The following is a 17,326-nucleotide window of genomic DNA, read 5'->3' as shown; positions in this document are numbered from 1 at the left end:
TGATTTTCATCTAAGGCACACAATATTATTTGGACCACTCTTTCACAAAGGATCAAATGTGTGTCTTTAAGAATGTTATTAAATATAAATATGAAATATTGACACACTACTTAGAATAAATAGCACAGCAGCATTCACACAGAGAGGTACAAATAAGCAGCTGCAACCCTATTCTGCCCCACCTTCAACAAAGAGGCCATTGTCCATTCCTGAAGAAAAACAAGCCCAACAGAAGGTTATCAGTAATCCACTTATGTAAGCTTTCTTGGAATTTGTTGTTATATATCCAGTGCTACCTTTAGTGTTTCTCTCCAACATCTATCCCCAGAGCTACCTCGTGTGAAACTGGTATGTTACAGATCAATCTTGCCTTTAATATAATTATAATATATAATATATAAAAATACTTCATGTAAATATATTCCTATGGCATTTGTAGCTATTTTGATATGCAGAGTGATTATAAAAGATGTTTTTTTTTTCCTTTCAGGTTAAAGATGCCTCCACGTGGAAATGCAACTTTTCTTCTCTCATCTATCGTGTTCTTGTTATGGAAAATTTGTCATGGAGGGAAGATTTTGGTCGTTCCTTTCGAAGGAAGCCACTGGGTGAACATGGACATCATAATCAAAGCTCTACACTCTCGAGGACACTCCGTTGATGTGATACGAACAAGTATGAGCTGGTCCATCCAGGACAACTCTCTGTACTACAAGACAATCACAGTTCCTGTCACTGAATCCTTTAATCATGATTTCATTAACCCAATTGTGAAAAAGGTCATTGATATAGAAAGCAGAGAGAGCTCAGTTTTGAGCTTTACCAGTATGCAGATTGAGATGCTTACTGCGATGTCTAACATGCATCGAATAATGTGTAAAATGGCTACTGACTTGTTTAAAGACAAAGACCTAATGGACAGTTTAAAGGAGAGTAAGTATGACCTGGTCCTCACTGACCCAGCATTGGGTACAGGTATAATGTTGGCTCATGCTCTTAAACTGCCTCTGGTCTATAATGTACGGTGGGTAACTAGCGGAGAGGGACATATGGCCATTGCACCTTCTCCTTTATCTTATATCCCGCTGACCGCCTCAAGACTGTCAGACAAAATGACTTTCATGCAAAGAATCAAAAATCTCATTATGTATGTCATTTGGCAAGCTCAGGATCGATTTTTAATCAGCCCTCAGTATCAAGTTATTTGTGATGAATTCTTCAGCACAGAAGTCAGATATAGTGACTTATTAAAGGGAGCAGATTTGTGGCTCATGAGAGTGGACTTTGTGTTTGAGTTTCCTCGTCCAACCATGCCTAATGTTATCTATATGGGCGGCTTCCAGTGTAAACCTGCCAAACCTCTCCCTGAACACCTGGAGGAGTTTGTTCAGAGTTCTGGAGAGCATGGATTTATCCTCATGTCTCTGGGAACGTTTGTGAGTGAACTTCCTGCTGAGATAACACATGAGATCGCTGCAGCTTTTGCCAAATTACCTCAGAAAGTCATCTGGAGGCATAAAGGTGACAGACCAGTGACTCTGGGCAACAACACTTTACTAGTTGACTGGATGCCACAGAATGACCTTTTAGGACATCCCAAGATTAAACTATTTGTGGCTCATGGAGGAACAAACGGTGTTCAAGAAGCAATTTATCACGGAGTCCCAATTGTGGGCCTACCTTTGTTTTTTGACCAACATGACAACCTGCTGCGTCTGAAAGATAGAGGAGCAGCTAAGATTCTAACCACCAAAACAGTGCACAAAGACAACAACTTCCTGAAGGCCATACAGGAAGTCCTGAATGACCCCTCTTACAGGATGAACATGCAGAGACTCTCCAGGCTGCACAGAGATCAGCCAATGAAGCCGCTGGACACCGCCCTCTTCTGGATAGAGTTTGTCATGAGACACAAAGGTGCTGCTCACCTGAGAACAGAGTCCTACAGACTGCCCTGGTATTCCTACCACTCTCTTGATGTCATATTATTTTTACTAACATTTGTACTACTTATTGTGTTACTTTTTGCTGGGTTAGTACGGTCATGCTTTAGATTATGTTTGAAAAGAAAGGTGAAATCTGACTAACCAGGACAGATGATTAATCATTTTCATGTTGGCAAACATATTGTAATATTACAGTCCTACAGACTGCCTTGGTACCATTCTTTGAATGTAGCTCTGCCTTTCTGGCTACTGTTGTAGTGACAACCTTTGTCCCTCTTTTTCAGATGTGTATGTCTTTAGAAATGCCTGAAAAGAATAACAAATTAAACATTACAAGACCCCCAACTCTGTCCTGCTCTTTCTGTAGAAATATTAGACATAACTTGGGGTTTAAATCACTATCCCTCACTTCACAAGTGTTTTTTTTTTTTGTTTTGTTTTTTGTTTTTGCAAATGATTATGTAAAACAAACAACAACAGCATGAATTTATTCAAAGTTTGATTACACAAAAATAGAAATCTTAAAACAGATCCTATGTCCACTGGCTATAGTCCCCCTTGAGGTGCATATATGAGCCACTGAATAACAGGAATGTGTTCTAATTTCCCATGCAGGATAATAGTTAGTTGTGTAAGCCCTTTTAAAAGCAGTGTAAGAACGGGAATAGGCCAGTCCTTCCAATTAAGGGCAGGATAAAACCTAATATGAGACAGTACAGATTCAGGTTAAGCAGGTACAGCAAGCGTTTCGAAATGCTCATTAGACGACCTTTTGGTATCTGGGTTGATAACTCTGTTTTTAATGGAGGCTGCTAATACTGCAGTCAATATAAGACCACATTTATTTCATTTCCAAGCCCAATAACAGGTAACATAGGTGATAGTTTTTTAGTTTTAGTTAACATGGCCCACAGTTAAAGCCTCATTATATAGAAATGATTCACAGCAATGCACACGTCTGCTACCTATTTTTGACAGAGTAGTGACTCCATTCTTTCCATCAGTTCCTCCGGTGTATTTCCCACAGGAGCTGCAGCAGTAATGAGAGAGGGGTGGAAAGCAGCATTGACAAATACATTGGATGCTCCTCTTGACTGTGAGCTTATCACCCGAAGAACATGGTATGTCATAATAGTCAGTGGTGCTGATGGAGTGCCTTTCTTATCAGATAAGGTCATCGGACTCTTTGGTTGAACTTTCTAAGGGTACAGTGGGTAATAGTGGATGCAGGCAGCTAGTGCAGATTGTTGATTAGACTGTGTCTAATCATTACAAAATGAGAAAACAAAGAATTTCTGTATGAAGTTCAATTAGATATGCTTACTGTGTATGAAGTTCATTCATTATCAGACAAAGACCCATCCCTCACTCTTTAAAGAAAGTTTTGGTGTTGAGTTTTTATTATTTGATAATGACAAAATTTCTGTTTATGGGCTGTAAGATAAAACAGCCTTAGGTTTTGACATTCAGGTTCAGTGGCCCAGAGTATATTGATTAATTATTTATCTCAACTAAAGTAACCCTATCTGTTTGAAAAGACAGGTAAGCTAAAGACTCAATCAATCATCTTAACACAGGAACACTTTTCCTCTAAACAATCAGATAGTTGAACATATGTCTTGTCAATGTACTTACACACAAGTATGGTGATTATATTCATGCTTATAGGTGATGTGACACTCAGTCTTTACAGCACCTTATGAAACCCCACAGGCATCTATCAGGTCCTTGTCTACACCTACAGAAAGATAAATGAGTAAACATGCAGAAACTATAATGAGCCACTTCCTGTGCATTCTGTGGTTTCTTTTGACACAGCCCCCTATCTGTCAACATACTGCATCATTTATCAATCTAAAGGATCTTAATTTAGTTTTTTAGTTTTATGAAAAATCAGTGGCTACTAACAGATAGCAGAATTTATCGGGCTTCAATCTACCTCCCTTTCAGTCTGCACGCTGCAGCGCCAGAAGTCCTAACTTACTTTATCACATCTGTTTGTGATAAAGTCAGTTACGTTTGTGAGGTTTGTGAGATGGCCAAATGTAATCTCACAAACCCTATAACTCAGAGAGAGAAAGGTAAAAAGTTCAGCAGAACCTCTCACCATTTTCCCCAGAGAGATCGTAAATACAAAATGTTTAGTCTTCACGCAGAGAGAGGTCATTGCAAATTCTTACAGACATACACTTCAAATTCAATTGCAACCTTAGGAGAGACCAAAGAGATACTATGAAATGCTTATAACGCTTATAAGATAATATACCACAGCTGAAAAGTGTGGGATCGATAATGTCTATCTTATTTTAAAAAGTCTTTTCTAACCCTTATGTCTGTGACCCCTCACAAAAAAGTGTGTAGTCTGGATTCTTTCAGATATATTTCTGAGCCATTTCCACTCCAAACTTCTCAGATTATTAGCTAGTATAAGTTATTTATTTAGGTTATAATTCCATTAACATCAGATTTACATGTTTGGACAATGGAAACAAATATGTCTGATTAAATACGAGACCAGAAAAGATTTGTTTTCTACATTGTTTAATACAAAATACAATCAACCAGTGCAACATTATGTTCATTGTGGAAAACAAAATGTAATTATACAAAATGGCAGAAACACCTACTCTAATATATTCCAAATATTAACATGGTCTTGCTTTCATTAAATGTGACAGAGAACAAAACAGGGGTGCATTGCAGATATGCATTTAACTGAAAGTAGGATCAGGGGAGCATGGGGTCGTTTTGTCAGGCATGGCATATAGACACTCTGTTCTTGTTCTCACAGGTAGATCATCTGTGGGTGAGACGGGCACACTTAAATAATGTGATCTGTTTATAGGCACTTGTGAATCTTTTCTTGGTTGTGTCATCTCTTTTTCTGTTAACTGGTTCTCCTGCCACAATTAGTTCCTTTGAGTCAGAAAGTTTGCCACAAAACTCTATTCACATCTGCCCTGCTGTTACAAAATAAAGATGCGGTTTTCCTGTAACCCGCACTGAACCAACATAGCACCATTCTACTCTAATGCCTTTAACATATGTTTAATTGTTTTTTTTATTCTTATTTTATTGTTCTTTTATTTTGTTATTAAGCTTTGTACGCAAAAATAAACATAAAAACAACAACAACAAATGGTACCTTTGGTGAAAGACTTCTTACAATGTCAGTTGTGCTTTGCTCACTATGTATGAGAACCTTTCATTATAATGATAACTACACTTTTTACAGTACCTTTAGCACCCAAAGTTTGTCAGTTGACACACTTCTATGTCATCGTAGTCATCTGCATCTAGAAATCAAAGTCATCTATATGACCATCAAGCAATAAAAACTACTGCTAAAACACAAAGTAGTTCATCACTTACCTGCACAAGAATACACTCCCTCCTCAGCAGACACAGCGTTCTGATACCTGAATATGGAAAATTAACAATAATAATAATAATTGTAGACACCATATAAAATGTGTTGCAATCTTGCATTTTCAGTGCAATGCAAGTCTATGTATCTGAAAGATAATACAACATTTCTTGAACTTAAAAAGTCAACTTTTAAAACATCAAATCAACAAGTTAACAGTTACTATCCAAATGTTCTATCTTTCAATAACAGGTCCATTTATTTTAACAATGTAATTATAATAATGTTGAAATTTACCATGATAGAGCATATTTTATTCTCCATGTGCTTACAAGTTATGCTGAAGTAATAATTTGTATTAAAATGGATTTAAATTCTTACCCTTCGGTCTCCTCCGAGCTGAAAGAGTCTCCTGATAATTGGAAAAGAAAAGATTGTAAAATTTATAAAAGATATTTTCTACTATCACTTTATATGTTTTATACATAACGCTAATCAACAATTAGTTATAATAGATTTATAATTATTATTTATGAAATTACAACATCACAATAACCACAAGAAATGTAGTGACAAGATTATTTGAAGTAACAAAACCGAATTAACTAAAAACGAGGTGCTCCTGTTCTTCTTTAGGAATTAGGATAATGACATACATGTAAAAGCTCATGTATGCATTTTATGTTTTGGTGCATGCTAGTATACAGTTGGGGGGAAAAAGATGAAGAAAGTAAAAAAAAAAGGGGGTGTCTAAAATATTTTATATATATTGTGGGAGAAGAGGTATTGAAACTGACCAGACTGTATCTGGTTTCTTTCATTACTGGTAATTTTATTACAATCTCCCCAGAGTATGCCTTTACAGTAATTCTATTTTTTCAACATACCATATTGTGCTTCCAGCGCCTCTCGCTCTGTCTGCTCCTGCTGTACCGCCAACATGATTGCATTTGCCTGTTGACTTGACTCTCTGTAATAAAACACAGTTCAAGGTATATATGCAAACCCTTTACAATTCAGCATTGTTAAGTATATTTTAGTTTAGTAAACATGCATGCAGAAAATAACACACAGCGCAAATTACTAAGAAAAAAATGACTAGATTAACACTTACTTTTGATTGCCCAAAGCTGGGTAACCTGTTGATATATAAAACATTATTTTGATGTGAAATGAACCATGTATACTAATAGAATTATGGTCATAGATCATTATTCATACGTATCTATTTTAGAAGCATTTCCTCTATAAAACAATACGACAGGAGCAACCAAAATAGATCTTAACTGATTTGCTGATTTCAATTTGCCTCTGATCATCTGACCTTGTTTTTTGACGCACCACAGACACAGGCCCAGTAACAACAAGATGAATGTCATTCCACAAGAGACAAGCAATCGGAGAAACAAACTCTCTGGAAAGCAAAAAAGACATGTCAGCCCCAACATGATGAATATTCTTATGTTTCAAGATATATATATTATAATTAAAAAATATATCTATAATTTCTTAAAAACTTTTTTTTCCAGATGCCACTTTGTAGGTGCTGTTGTCAGGATGCCCTCACCTCTGACCTCGACAAATACTGAGTTATTTCCGTCAAGTATTTTCTGATGCTCTTGGATGCATTTAGATGGCAGCACCACACAGCTGTAATGACCCGAATCCCTCAAGATGGCACCTTCGATGGTGAAAGTTGCCTCCATCTCCATGACATTAAATGGTTGAACTTGAAGGATGTTCCCATTCCTTGTCAGGTAAGACTGAATGAATTTACAGTCACCAAGCGTTAGCGGGGGGACAGAAAGCGTACATCTGAGCGTAACATTGTCTCCTTCACCGAGAGTGGACAGCCCAGCTACTGAAATATCTGCAGGGAGAAAATTGGCTGTGTGGCAAAAGGACAAAATGAGTGGAGGGAAATAACATTGTCATAATACTTTCATAAGAATGGCAATCCTTACCTATAACCTGAATCTGAATTATGTTTTCTCCTCTCTTGGCTACTTGGTCAGGCAGATATTCATTTGTGGAGTAAACACAGCTGTAGTTTCCACTCACATTTAGACCAACACTGGATATGGTGAACATGGTATCATATTGATCTGACTTCTGCTGGATTTTCTCGTATAGACGGTCATCCTTACATAAATAAACGTAAACCATGATTTGTTTCTTAAATCCAAATGTGCTGCAGGTTGCATACAGGTCACTGCTCTCGCTTATAGTTTTCTGCTGGACCAGGATCCTCGCAGGAGACATATCTGTAAGATTGAATTCTTGCAACAGAGACAGACATTGTATTGATGAATGAAACAATGCAAAACAATCACATTGAGAATTCAACACGTCATCTCATGATTAAAAGCTCACCATTAGTTTGGCTTGCAGCCTGATTTACAAGAGCACCTTGAAGAAAGAAAAAAGGAAAATTGAACCTTTCTTCTTCCTCTAAACAATCAGATAGTTGAACATATGTCTTGTCAATGTACTTACACACAAGTATGGTGATTATATTCATGCTTATAGGTGATGTGACATTCAGTCTTCACAGCACCTTATGAAACCCCACAGGCATCTATCAGGTCCTTGTCTACACCTACAGAAAGATAAAGTTTCTGCTAACGTGCAAAAACTATAATGAGCCACTTCCTGTGCATTCTGTGGTTTCTTTTGACACGGCCCTCTTCAACCCCCTTTGCTCCTAAATTAAGCATCATCTGTTCAAAATCATGCATGCTTTTACTGAGCAATTGTTGGCAAGTAAGTACGTGTACATGTTTGTCATTCTTCTTTCTTTTCCCTCAGATAAATAGAAATTATTAACTGGAAGCTTGTTTATCTTGTACATCACACAGTATCTGTTTAGGAGATCTCCGGCCCTCCTGTAGATCAGCCACACATGGGTTCTGAGTGAGCTTTAATTAAATTCATTGGCCAGGGGTTTCTTATCAGATGTGACAGAGAGCTAATACAGTATCGGTCTGTGCTTCCCTGCCAGCATTCAATTAATATGGGCTGGATTTTCTTGTAAGCACATAGCTTGCCATCTGCTCTGATTGTTAGCTGTGCAATAAGAATCAGTTGGTGACACAGTCAAACCCCATGCAGGACGCTTTGACTCTTCTTTCAACACAGATACTCACAATGAATGTAGGCGTTACACGAGTTTGACTTTCATAAAGTCAGATATTTATGTCCCCTGCGTATGTCTTTAACCACAGTGTGATTCTGTGTGTTTGGTAGCTTGTGCCTAACATGTATTGTGACACAGTGTAATATCAGTTGGAGCAAATTAAAACACAACTGCAACATGTGGTTATTCAACCCTTACCCCCCTGACACTGTCAGACCTTTGTTGTGAGCACTGAGCGATAAAAAGGCAGTATAGTACAAAGAGAAAATTGTATTTTGGCCAAAAAGAAGAAAGGAGTATAATCCTATAAGGTCCTTCATCACGTTCTCTATATTGATTGATCCAATAAGCTGAGTTTACTCCAAGGGGGCACAGAGAATGTGAAACAAAGTAATAAACAGAGCCTCTGTGTTCTCCTTGAAAAAAAAACCCTGGTAGTTCAGAAAAACCACAGATACAATGGAGGTCCACTTTACACCCTTTATATAACTATTTCTAAGATTTATTTACAGAAATATATGAATACAACAGAACTACAAACTGTATTTTATATTTTTTTGCTTGGCACATTAAATTTCAGGGCACTGGAAGTATCCAATTTTCCATATAAATTCTAGGTCACATTTTCTCAAGACATCCAGTCCAGAAGGACATGCTATGCGGATCAAATAGCAACTCTCTTTATGCATTTCAGGCATAAAGTATCAATATACCTTTTCATAACATTTTACAAATGAGAATATGATACAGCAGAATTTATGATAAACTGGGTAACATATCCCTTTAACTGTCAGAAAGCTGTGTTATTATTTGTAATAGCAAAGAATCACCACATGGTGTCACTATTTAAACACAGTCAACGACCTTACTGTTGATGCTGATGTTGGAAATAATAATAACAGTTTGTTCTGCTATCTCCATAAACACATCTATATTATCTGCATGGTATTCAGTATGGAATTAGGATTTTAAATTATGAACATAATGGTAATTCAAATATTGAGCTTTCTAGTAGCATAATGGTGCATTTATGAACGTATGTACATACTTGCTTAATGTGAAATTGGGCGCTTCAAATTCAATAGATTTAATTTTTTGATTCTTCAAGGCTGTTGCCTTGGCATTATAGATTATATCGCCATTTTCTGCAGAACGATTTGGTACACAATGAAATGACTAACCACCATGGTCTCGGCATTGGAGAGTCCTTAAACCACTTTGTCAAACAAACATAATCTACTCTGTCTGTGAAAAGAGTCAATAAAGCATTTTCATCAGCATTTGGCAGACAGTCATCTGTTCTTCTTGACTTTGTATCCGCTGTATGTTTTCTCTGTCTGAGCCATGACAAAAATCTTATTTATAACAGTTTGGAGTATTAGTTTTGTCAAACTGATTCAAATGTCTTCCCCTACTAATAGAGGCTGGAGGAAGAGGCCAGCTGTTCCCAGAATGCACACGAGAACAAAAACCCACAGGAAGATCCTGTCAATAACCATGGCAACATATTTCCAGTCATCTTGAACCTGTCAGAGGAGACACAGTAAAAACATTTTTAATGATAAGGTGCTTTTGTCATATTTTCTTTGAAAAAACGTGTATGAAAAAGGTTTAAAATACTTTTATGATTGTGAGCACTCACCTCCTTTGCTTCATTTTGTAATCTCATGTTCTCTGCTATGTATTTGACACTCTCAATAGCCTCCCTGACCTCAGGAGAGAGCGGCAGCAGGGACATTTTTCCTCCATCCAGTGACTCAGAGCTGGAGCACTGACTTCCACCTCTGACCCCAACAGCACTGCCTCCAGTTAGTGCCCCCAGGCTGCCCAGTCCTCCACTTCCTCCTCCAGAATCTGCAGGCAGTTTGCTGGATCGTGGGTGCCAACAGCAGTTGCAGTGGCCCTCACAGCATAGGAACGCAGAACCTGCACCTTTGACTGGGTCTGCACTTAAGTTATTGAGATAGGAGAGCTCTGTGTTGTTAAAAAGCTGTTGACGGTTTGTCAGGCTGGACACCATGCTGGAGGCCAGGGCCTGAGGTTTGTTCTGCTTCTGCAAAGTACCTGACAAATGAATGGCACAGGGTCTTGAATGTGTGGTCTGATCATTGCCAACCATTGTCACCTCGTCTGGGTCTCTCTCTGGCCTAGTCATGAACATCACCCTGGGCAACAGTCCAAGGAACACAGTCCGCACCCAACAGGGCATAGTGTGAGTCTTTGGTGTGCGATAGTGGATGTTTAACACAAAAACAGTGATGACAATTGAGAGGGTGACAAAGATCATGGTAAAGAGGAGGTACTCGCCAATCAGGGGGATGACTAGTGAGGTGGAGGGGATGGTCTCTGTTATGACGAGGAGGAAAACAGTCAAAGACAACAGGACGGAGATACACAGAGTGACTTTCTCACCGCAATCAGATGGCAGGTAGAAGACAAGCACGGTGAGGAAAGAGATGAGGAGGCAGGGGATGATCATGTTAATGGTGTAGAAAAGTGGCAGACGGCGGATGTACAAAGAGTATGTGATATCCGTGTAGATTTCCTCACAGCAGTTGTACTTAATGTCATGTTTGTAACCAGGGGCGTCGATGATCACCCAATCCCCAGTCTCCCAGAAGTCCTTGAGGTTAATGGTTGAGCCGATGAGCACCAGATCGATCTTGGCCTTGTCATATGTCCAGGATCCGAACTTCATGGTGCAGTTCTGGTAGTCAAAGGGGAAGTAAGTGACGTCAATCTTGCAAGAGCTCTTGAATATGGCTGGCGGGATCCAGGTAACATCACCATTGTAACGAAGTAAGGCTTTTGTTTTGTCATCAACCTGGAAATCTCCAACTGCACTGTATAGAGAGAAAGAGTGACAGAACAAAAGAGGAAGACAGAGTGAAGGTTGAGTCACTGAAGATTAAATTGAAGGATATAATCAATTAACCATTGTGTGAGAGAGATATTAATCAAAAAAAGATGCCTTGTGGTTTCAGTAAATTGCATCCTCTGATGTTCCTTATACTCTCCCATAAAAATATGCAAAACAAAAAATGACCCATGCATAATAAGCAACAGAGTGATATAGTTTATCATTGTTCTGCAATCCTTTGACTCAAATGCATCCAACAATCAATGAAGATGCTGAAGCCAGATTTTTTTATTTATTGTTACTCTTACTTGTTGTACAGCACGATGTCTGGCTTCCATATCCTGCTGGATGGTACTCGGATAAACTCTACACCCCCAAAATCTTTTGGATTCCATCTGAGTTTGTAATCATTCCAGATCTGAAAAACCAAAGGGTGATTCATTTACATAAAAACAAATCAGAGAAATTACAATGTCAGACAAAACTTTCATGAACTTATCATCCACTGCTTAATCAAAGACAAAATATCAAAAGATATATAAAATATGAAGACCTGCAAGATAAAATACAATACAAAATATATTGTAAGCTGCAGTGCAAGTATAACAAGAGTCTCGCTGAAGCTGTACTTCTGTGGTGGTTTAGGTGAAATGCTATCCATGGATTTTAGTTTAGCTTCTGAGCCTGTTTGTGTTAGTAATAAAAACACAAAAAGTACCAGGAGACTGATGGGAATGTAATTCAGACTGAAAAAATGTAGTCATAAACCAAAGTTATCATTAGAGTGCATCCTCTGGGGACCATTAACATCTGTACAAAATTTCCTGGCAATCCAAAGTGGTGGACTGACACAGCCATTCCTAGAGCAAATTGTCATAATATAATTTGGCAAGTGCCTTTTTTCAACCCAAGTGGTTTAAACAAAACAAGTTTGTCATAAACAGCTTTATAACACTACAAATCAGTTATAAAAACTAGGGGGTAGCAGTTGTTTCCTCCTGATGATTATCTTTTACAATACAAAACTACTCTGATTGATTTTAAACGCATTCTCTTATGAAATGTCCCTTATAAAAACAATGAGAAATTGTCATCTCGAACTGGCATATAAAGAGTTTATACAGTAGATAGTCTCAAAGGAGATAGAATGGACACCAGTTTACAGTGTGTTTTATGGACCTTTGGCCACTGTTTTTTACTCATAAAGCAACAATAAAGTAAAGTAAAGCAGCCTTACACTCTAGATACTTAGAAATAGTAAGTATCTAGAGTGTATAGTATTTGGATAGCCAGCAGGAGAATTGTACCTCATCCTGTTGTTTGTACATCACAGACAACATGAAAATAAGCGGAACACTGCTTCAACTTTCAGCACCAAAGAGCAATTACAGCTTAACCCTTTATCATGAACATGCCTCCACAGCGCACAGATGCGTATCTGTTCAGCTTTTGTAATATGGGACCTGGAGACCTGCCCTGCTTTATTTGATTTAAAACTGGTTCACTGCACTATGCATTGCGGCAGCAGATACACCATGTGGGACAAAGTATTTGACAAAGCCATCAAGCCATAAATGTATGGACACTGCGTTATTTTGTTGTAGACTTATTCTCTAACACAATTATGGTTAAATTAGTTTAATCTTTCAGGTTCAGAATAATATGCAGATGCTTGAAAGTTTCTGTCCCAGTGTCAAAATAAATATTAGGGACTTTGGCAAGTATGATGAAGCCAGACCACTGTCAAATTATTTCAAAAACATTATTAAATTGTCTTTTCTTTTTCAAAAAAGGACTAGCAGGATCATTATGTTTAAAAAGCTCCCTTCCATGAATAATTCAACATTCATTCAGTCTAGCCCTAAACAATCATATATGACAGAGAACTGGATCCATACTTGATGTCCTTGCACAAGGTCCATTTGAACAGTCATACAGCATAAACTTACATGTTTCAGCCACAGATTTGTCTCCATGATCTGATTGACTTCATCCTGAAAACAGAGCAGAATTGATAATGAAGACACATAATCAAATAAAAGTCAATACATGTTAACATTTTAAAGTTAAAAGAGGAAGAACGCTGTCACAGGCAATCATCCTGTTCGCCACCGAGGACTGTTTGTGTGTTGTCTGCAGGGTCAGACCTCTGTGAATCCCAAACAAGAGGATTAAGAGAGGCACACCTGAGTCCTTCACGCCTGGAGCGTAACCCACATGACAGCTGGAGCCAGGGGCGGAGGGGTTCGCAGCACGGCCTCAACTTCTATTCTAACAACTCAGTGGTAAAGTTGGAGCAGAGGGACTAAGGGGGGAGGGAGAAAAACTGTAGGGGAACGGTTAGACCGTGAATGAACAAATCTCATGACCCAGTGCATAACATTAACCATCCATTTATGTTACTATTTAGTATCCAGGGAAGTCTACATGGCTGGTAAACACAGGTGGACTGAAAACAACAGGACAACATTATTTTGAATAGTGGATTCATCCTGTATCGTATCACCTAATCCGTCTGAGTGCAGAGACACACATACAGTATGTTCTCGTTTAGATCAAATGAAGATTTGTTTAAAATTCAGTGTGTTTTTTTCCACCGGGACGTACAATGAAAGTAGCAGATATTTTTTCTCTGGCTGCAAGTTTTCGGGAATGATCAAAATGTAGGAGTAGCATAATTTCACCAGGTACTGTCTCCAGGGAACATATACTCCAAACATGGCTGACCACATAATCTGATCTCGGAATAGTTTGAAATTTTTGGTAATTTTTTTGTAATAATTCTCAACAACAAAGCAGCAAGAGTAAAATGACACACACCACGCACACACTGTCTGAGTTTTAAATATGAAGTTACAGCCCCAAGCTTTATATTAAGCTAAGCTAACTGAGTCCCTGCTATCATATTTAATGGATAGACAAGAGAGTATTATCAATCTTCTCATTGATCTCTTGCAAGAAAGCTAATAAGTGCAAACTATCAACCCATTTTTAAATAATAGACTGTTAACACTGTACCACACCTGCTCTGAAACGCTGTGATATGATCCCTGAATGTGAGAGCTAGCCTGGCCTATAAGCTATTGAAGGTCTAATGAGCTCATAAAGCTCTGCCCTAATTGGTGTAGGCTGACCAATACCAATTGCATCTGGGTTAGGAGCCCCAGAAATGGCGAGGGAATAATAGTCATCCATCAGCATGGGGAGCTCCACAGCCTGCTAGATCAACCACGTTAAGGAGAATCTAACAAAATATCCTTTATATTTTTGTCATCTCTACATCCAGACAGGTCTTCAATACTTATCTAGCTCTTCTGAGAAAGATGATAAAGATTGCTTGTGTAGGAAAACAGATAGAGGTTGGCTACAATGCATCACACCCCACACCATCCATTCTGTCATGAAACAAACCATGTGTATAGACTGAAAACTGAATAGTGGCTGATAATATTTTTATACAATGTTCTATTTTGCTTGGCTTTCTTGTCGAGTTAGAGGTTGATACAACTCTCATATCTGTCAGTTAAATATGAAACTGCAGCCAGGAAACAGTTAGCGTAGCTTAGCACAAAGAGAGAGAGAGAGATGATTTCTAACTATTACTTTTAATGTAAATCTGTCTGTTGGAGGTAATAGGCCTAGGCAGTTTCCCTGACAATTATATAAAGACAGTTAAAATGTCTTAAATAAAAGATCTGATGAGAATATCCTCTTGTCAATCAACACAAGCAGAGAGACAGATGTACAATATATCTCAGGCTGTTCATTTTGTGAATGAAGCTGTCCTTCATGTCCAAAACAAGCCTTTTTGCTTAATTATCGGCATCGGCTCTAGACCTGTCTGAGTCAGATGTGAGAGCCATCTGTCTGCCTCTGCTAGTCTGTAGTCAACAATCTCCAGAAAAGCTGCTCATCTAAAGTGACAGAGATTGAGGCTGTCGAAACTGAGCGATACACAGACAGCTGACATTTCCCATCTTGTCTTGGCTAGACACAACACCTTTTTTATTTTTTTTTATTTACTTCCCTTCTCGGGATTATAAACCACTGTCTGGTGTGCACTGGCAGCAAGTATTTCAGGTGTCTTTTTCCAAAATGTTGCTGTCAAAAGTCCACAAATCAGAATGCAACCTATGTCTTCTTATGGTCAGACCTTTCACATTTAAGGCTGTCTTTATGTTATTCCTTGTTGCTTCCTTTAAGTCATGACTGCTCATTGAGCAGAGTGATATATGTGTGACTAGTGAAGTAGAAGCCCATAACTTACACACACTATAGACATCAGCAGTAAAGTAAAAAAAAAAAAAAAAAAAACCTTTTGCAAGCTACTAACCACTTTGACCAGCTGTGACATGGACACCTCGAACTGCACAATGACTGGGTCGGTCACATTTTCCACCGGCCGTATGTACTGGTTGTACTTGGCGAATATCACAGAGAAGAGCTTGTGCTCGGCATCTGAACAGGAGGTTCCTGAATAAGAGCAGAGGGTCAGACATGCACATGTCACTGCAACATGGTTTAGCTGGTTATACAGTACAGCTTGATTACAAAGTGACTGACAGACAGATGATTGTTAGGTCTAATCAATCCAGCTCAGCTTTTTTTAGTGCACTGATTGGACTAATAACCACTTTTTTGTATTCCCAGGGTGTTACTGTTAATTTATCATGCTTCGTTGCTCTGATTTATTTCATTAGTGTAAAGAATTATATTTGACACCCATACAAACACATGCATTCCTTTAAATATATATAAATAAATAGCAATAATCGCCTAAAATGACAATTTCTTACCTTAATTTCCCAGATTGGTCAAGTTATATAAAATGTAATTTGAATTTGAATGATTTAAATGTCTTTTTATAGTTTTATGTCAAAATGCGCATACAAGTATAATAATATATTTTTAATTGCTAATTTGGTACAGGTATATCAGCATTTGTGGAAATATTATTAAACACGTTTATGTAAAGCAACAAGTAAGCAAAACATGTTATGTCAAAGTAGTCACCTGGCAGAAGAATCAGAAGAAAGGAACTTGTGGCCAAAACGAAGCAAAAATTGACATTCATCCTGTTTCAAATGACGAATTCCAAATGAATCCAGGGTCAGTCGCAGCAGCGCTCCGCGGAGCAGACAGGAGGAGAAAGTGGGAAGAGCGAAAGCGCGTCCGCAGCTCCAGAGAGCAGAGAGGGGGAGGCAGAGCCACACCGAGACACACAGTCACGGATGGGAGGCACACTGCACTGCAAAAAACATATGCAACCTATGGCGACCTAATCTGATACAACAGGGGAAGAAGTGGTCAACACTGCTGTTCCACTGACAACAAATACGCCATTTAATTGATTTTGACTCCTTTACTTTCACGAGACAGGACGCATCTGCTTTGTTGTAGTATGCACCCTGTCACCACAGTTTTTCTCTTAAAGTCATGGAAATGGAAACACTGCAACAGAACTGACTGAAAATAGATAAGGCACGTAATATGTCAAAAACCAAGCCAATACGTGAGGGTAGAGGGAAAGAAAAATATTTTTAAACCCCTAAAAAAATCCCAGTCAGCTGTTGAAACCCACATTTTATTCCCCAAAAAGTTTTTGGTTATTTGACATGAGAGATCTGATGAAACCACATACTCCTGATGAAACAGATTAGCGAGTTCCTCAGTGTTAAAGGTCTAGTGTGTAAGATTAAGGGGAATTTATTGGCGCAATATAAAATTCAGATGTGTGTTTTCATTAGTGCAGTCACATCTCCCTTTACTGAAAACTCTCTCTCTCTCTCTCTCTTCCCATCACCACCATCTGTAAACATACATGTCTCATTAATGCATGTTAATGCATGTTACTAACTAAACTTCTTCCCTGGAGTTTCTGTGACATCTATTGCACGTCTGTCCGTCCTGGGAGAGGGATCCCTCCTCTGTGGCTCTTCCTGAGGTTTCTTCCACATTTTTTCCCTGTTAAAGGGTTTTTTGTGGGCAAGTTTTTCCTCACTCAAACCGAGGGTCTA

At 38.4% G+C, this 17,326-nt stretch overlaps 3 protein-coding genes across 3 annotated transcripts; 1 reads left to right on the top strand and 2 right to left on the bottom strand.

The window, feature by feature from the left end:
* The first annotated feature begins 323 nt into the window (after positions 1 to 323).
* LOC104939660 (UDP-glucuronosyltransferase 2C1-like) lies at positions 324 to 2,285 on the top strand. Its single transcript, XM_010756217.3, has 2 exons — positions 324 to 348; positions 491 to 2,285. Exon 2 carries the CDS (start codon positions 498 to 500, stop codon positions 2,085 to 2,087), a length of 1,590 nt encoding a protein of 529 aa, XP_010754519.3. The 5' UTR covers positions 324 to 348; positions 491 to 497; the 3' UTR covers positions 2,088 to 2,285.
* Positions 2,286 to 4,578: 2,293 nt separating this feature from the next.
* On the bottom strand, positions 4,579 to 7,898 carry LOC109139642 (uncharacterized). The gene is made up of 10 exons (XM_019263780.2): positions 7,810 to 7,898; positions 7,687 to 7,722; positions 7,278 to 7,592; positions 6,881 to 7,201; positions 6,638 to 6,727; positions 6,428 to 6,452; positions 6,201 to 6,283; positions 5,695 to 5,725; positions 5,319 to 5,365; positions 4,579 to 4,746 (listed from the first exon to the last, which is right to left on the bottom strand). The coding sequence occupies exons 1-10, from the start codon at positions 7,832 to 7,834 to the stop codon at positions 4,658 to 4,660; spliced, it is 1,062 nt and encodes a 353-aa protein (XP_019119325.2). The 5' UTR covers positions 7,835 to 7,898; the 3' UTR covers positions 4,579 to 4,657.
* Positions 7,899 to 9,015: 1,117 nt separating this feature from the next.
* Positions 9,016 to 16,371, bottom strand: chrna3 (cholinergic receptor, nicotinic, alpha 3). Its single transcript, XM_019263770.2, has 6 exons — positions 16,323 to 16,371; positions 15,643 to 15,782; positions 13,259 to 13,303; positions 11,618 to 11,727; positions 10,092 to 11,292; positions 9,016 to 9,975 (listed from the first exon to the last, which is right to left on the bottom strand). Exons 2-6 carry the CDS (start codon positions 15,661 to 15,663, stop codon positions 9,847 to 9,849), a joined length of 1,506 nt encoding a protein of 501 aa, XP_019119315.2. The 5' UTR covers positions 15,664 to 15,782; positions 16,323 to 16,371; the 3' UTR covers positions 9,016 to 9,846.
* Between the last annotated feature and the right edge of the window lie 955 nt (positions 16,372 to 17,326).

Source organism: Larimichthys crocea, chromosome VIII, assembly GCF_000972845.2.
Source record: "Larimichthys crocea isolate SSNF chromosome VIII, L_crocea_2.0, whole genome shotgun sequence".
Classification (NCBI taxonomy): Eukaryota; Metazoa; Chordata; class Actinopteri; family Sciaenidae; genus Larimichthys; species Larimichthys crocea.
The sequence above is the reverse complement of the archived record's forward strand: the minus strand, read 5'-3'. Positions and strand labels throughout refer to the sequence as shown.

Bases quoted from the DNA above. Each gene is read 5' to 3' on its own strand.
- LOC104939660 (XM_010756217.3), top strand. From the start codon at position 498: ATGCCTCCACGTGGAAATGCAACTTTTCTTCTCTCATCTATCGTGTTC.
- LOC109139642 (XM_019263780.2), bottom strand. From the start codon at position 7,834: ATGAATATAATCACCATACTTGTGT. The intron at 7,723-7,809 runs GTAAGTACATTG...TCTTTCTTCAAG, and splicing joins TATAATCACCATACTTGTGT to GTGCTCTTGTAAATCAGGCT. The intron at 4,747-5,318 runs GTAAGTGATGAA...TCTCACCCACAG, and splicing joins GGGAGTGTATTCTTGTGCAG to ATGATCTACCTGTGAGAACA.
- chrna3 (XM_019263770.2), bottom strand. From the start codon at position 15,663: ATGTCACAGCTGGTCAAAGTG. The intron at 13,304-15,642 runs GTTAGTAGCTTG...CTCTGTTTTCAG, and splicing joins TGTCACAGCTGGTCAAAGTG to GATGAAGTCAATCAGATCAT. The intron at 11,293-11,617 runs GTAAGAGTAACA...CTCTCTATACAG, and splicing joins GACATCGTGCTGTACAACAA to TGCAGTTGGAGATTTCCAGG.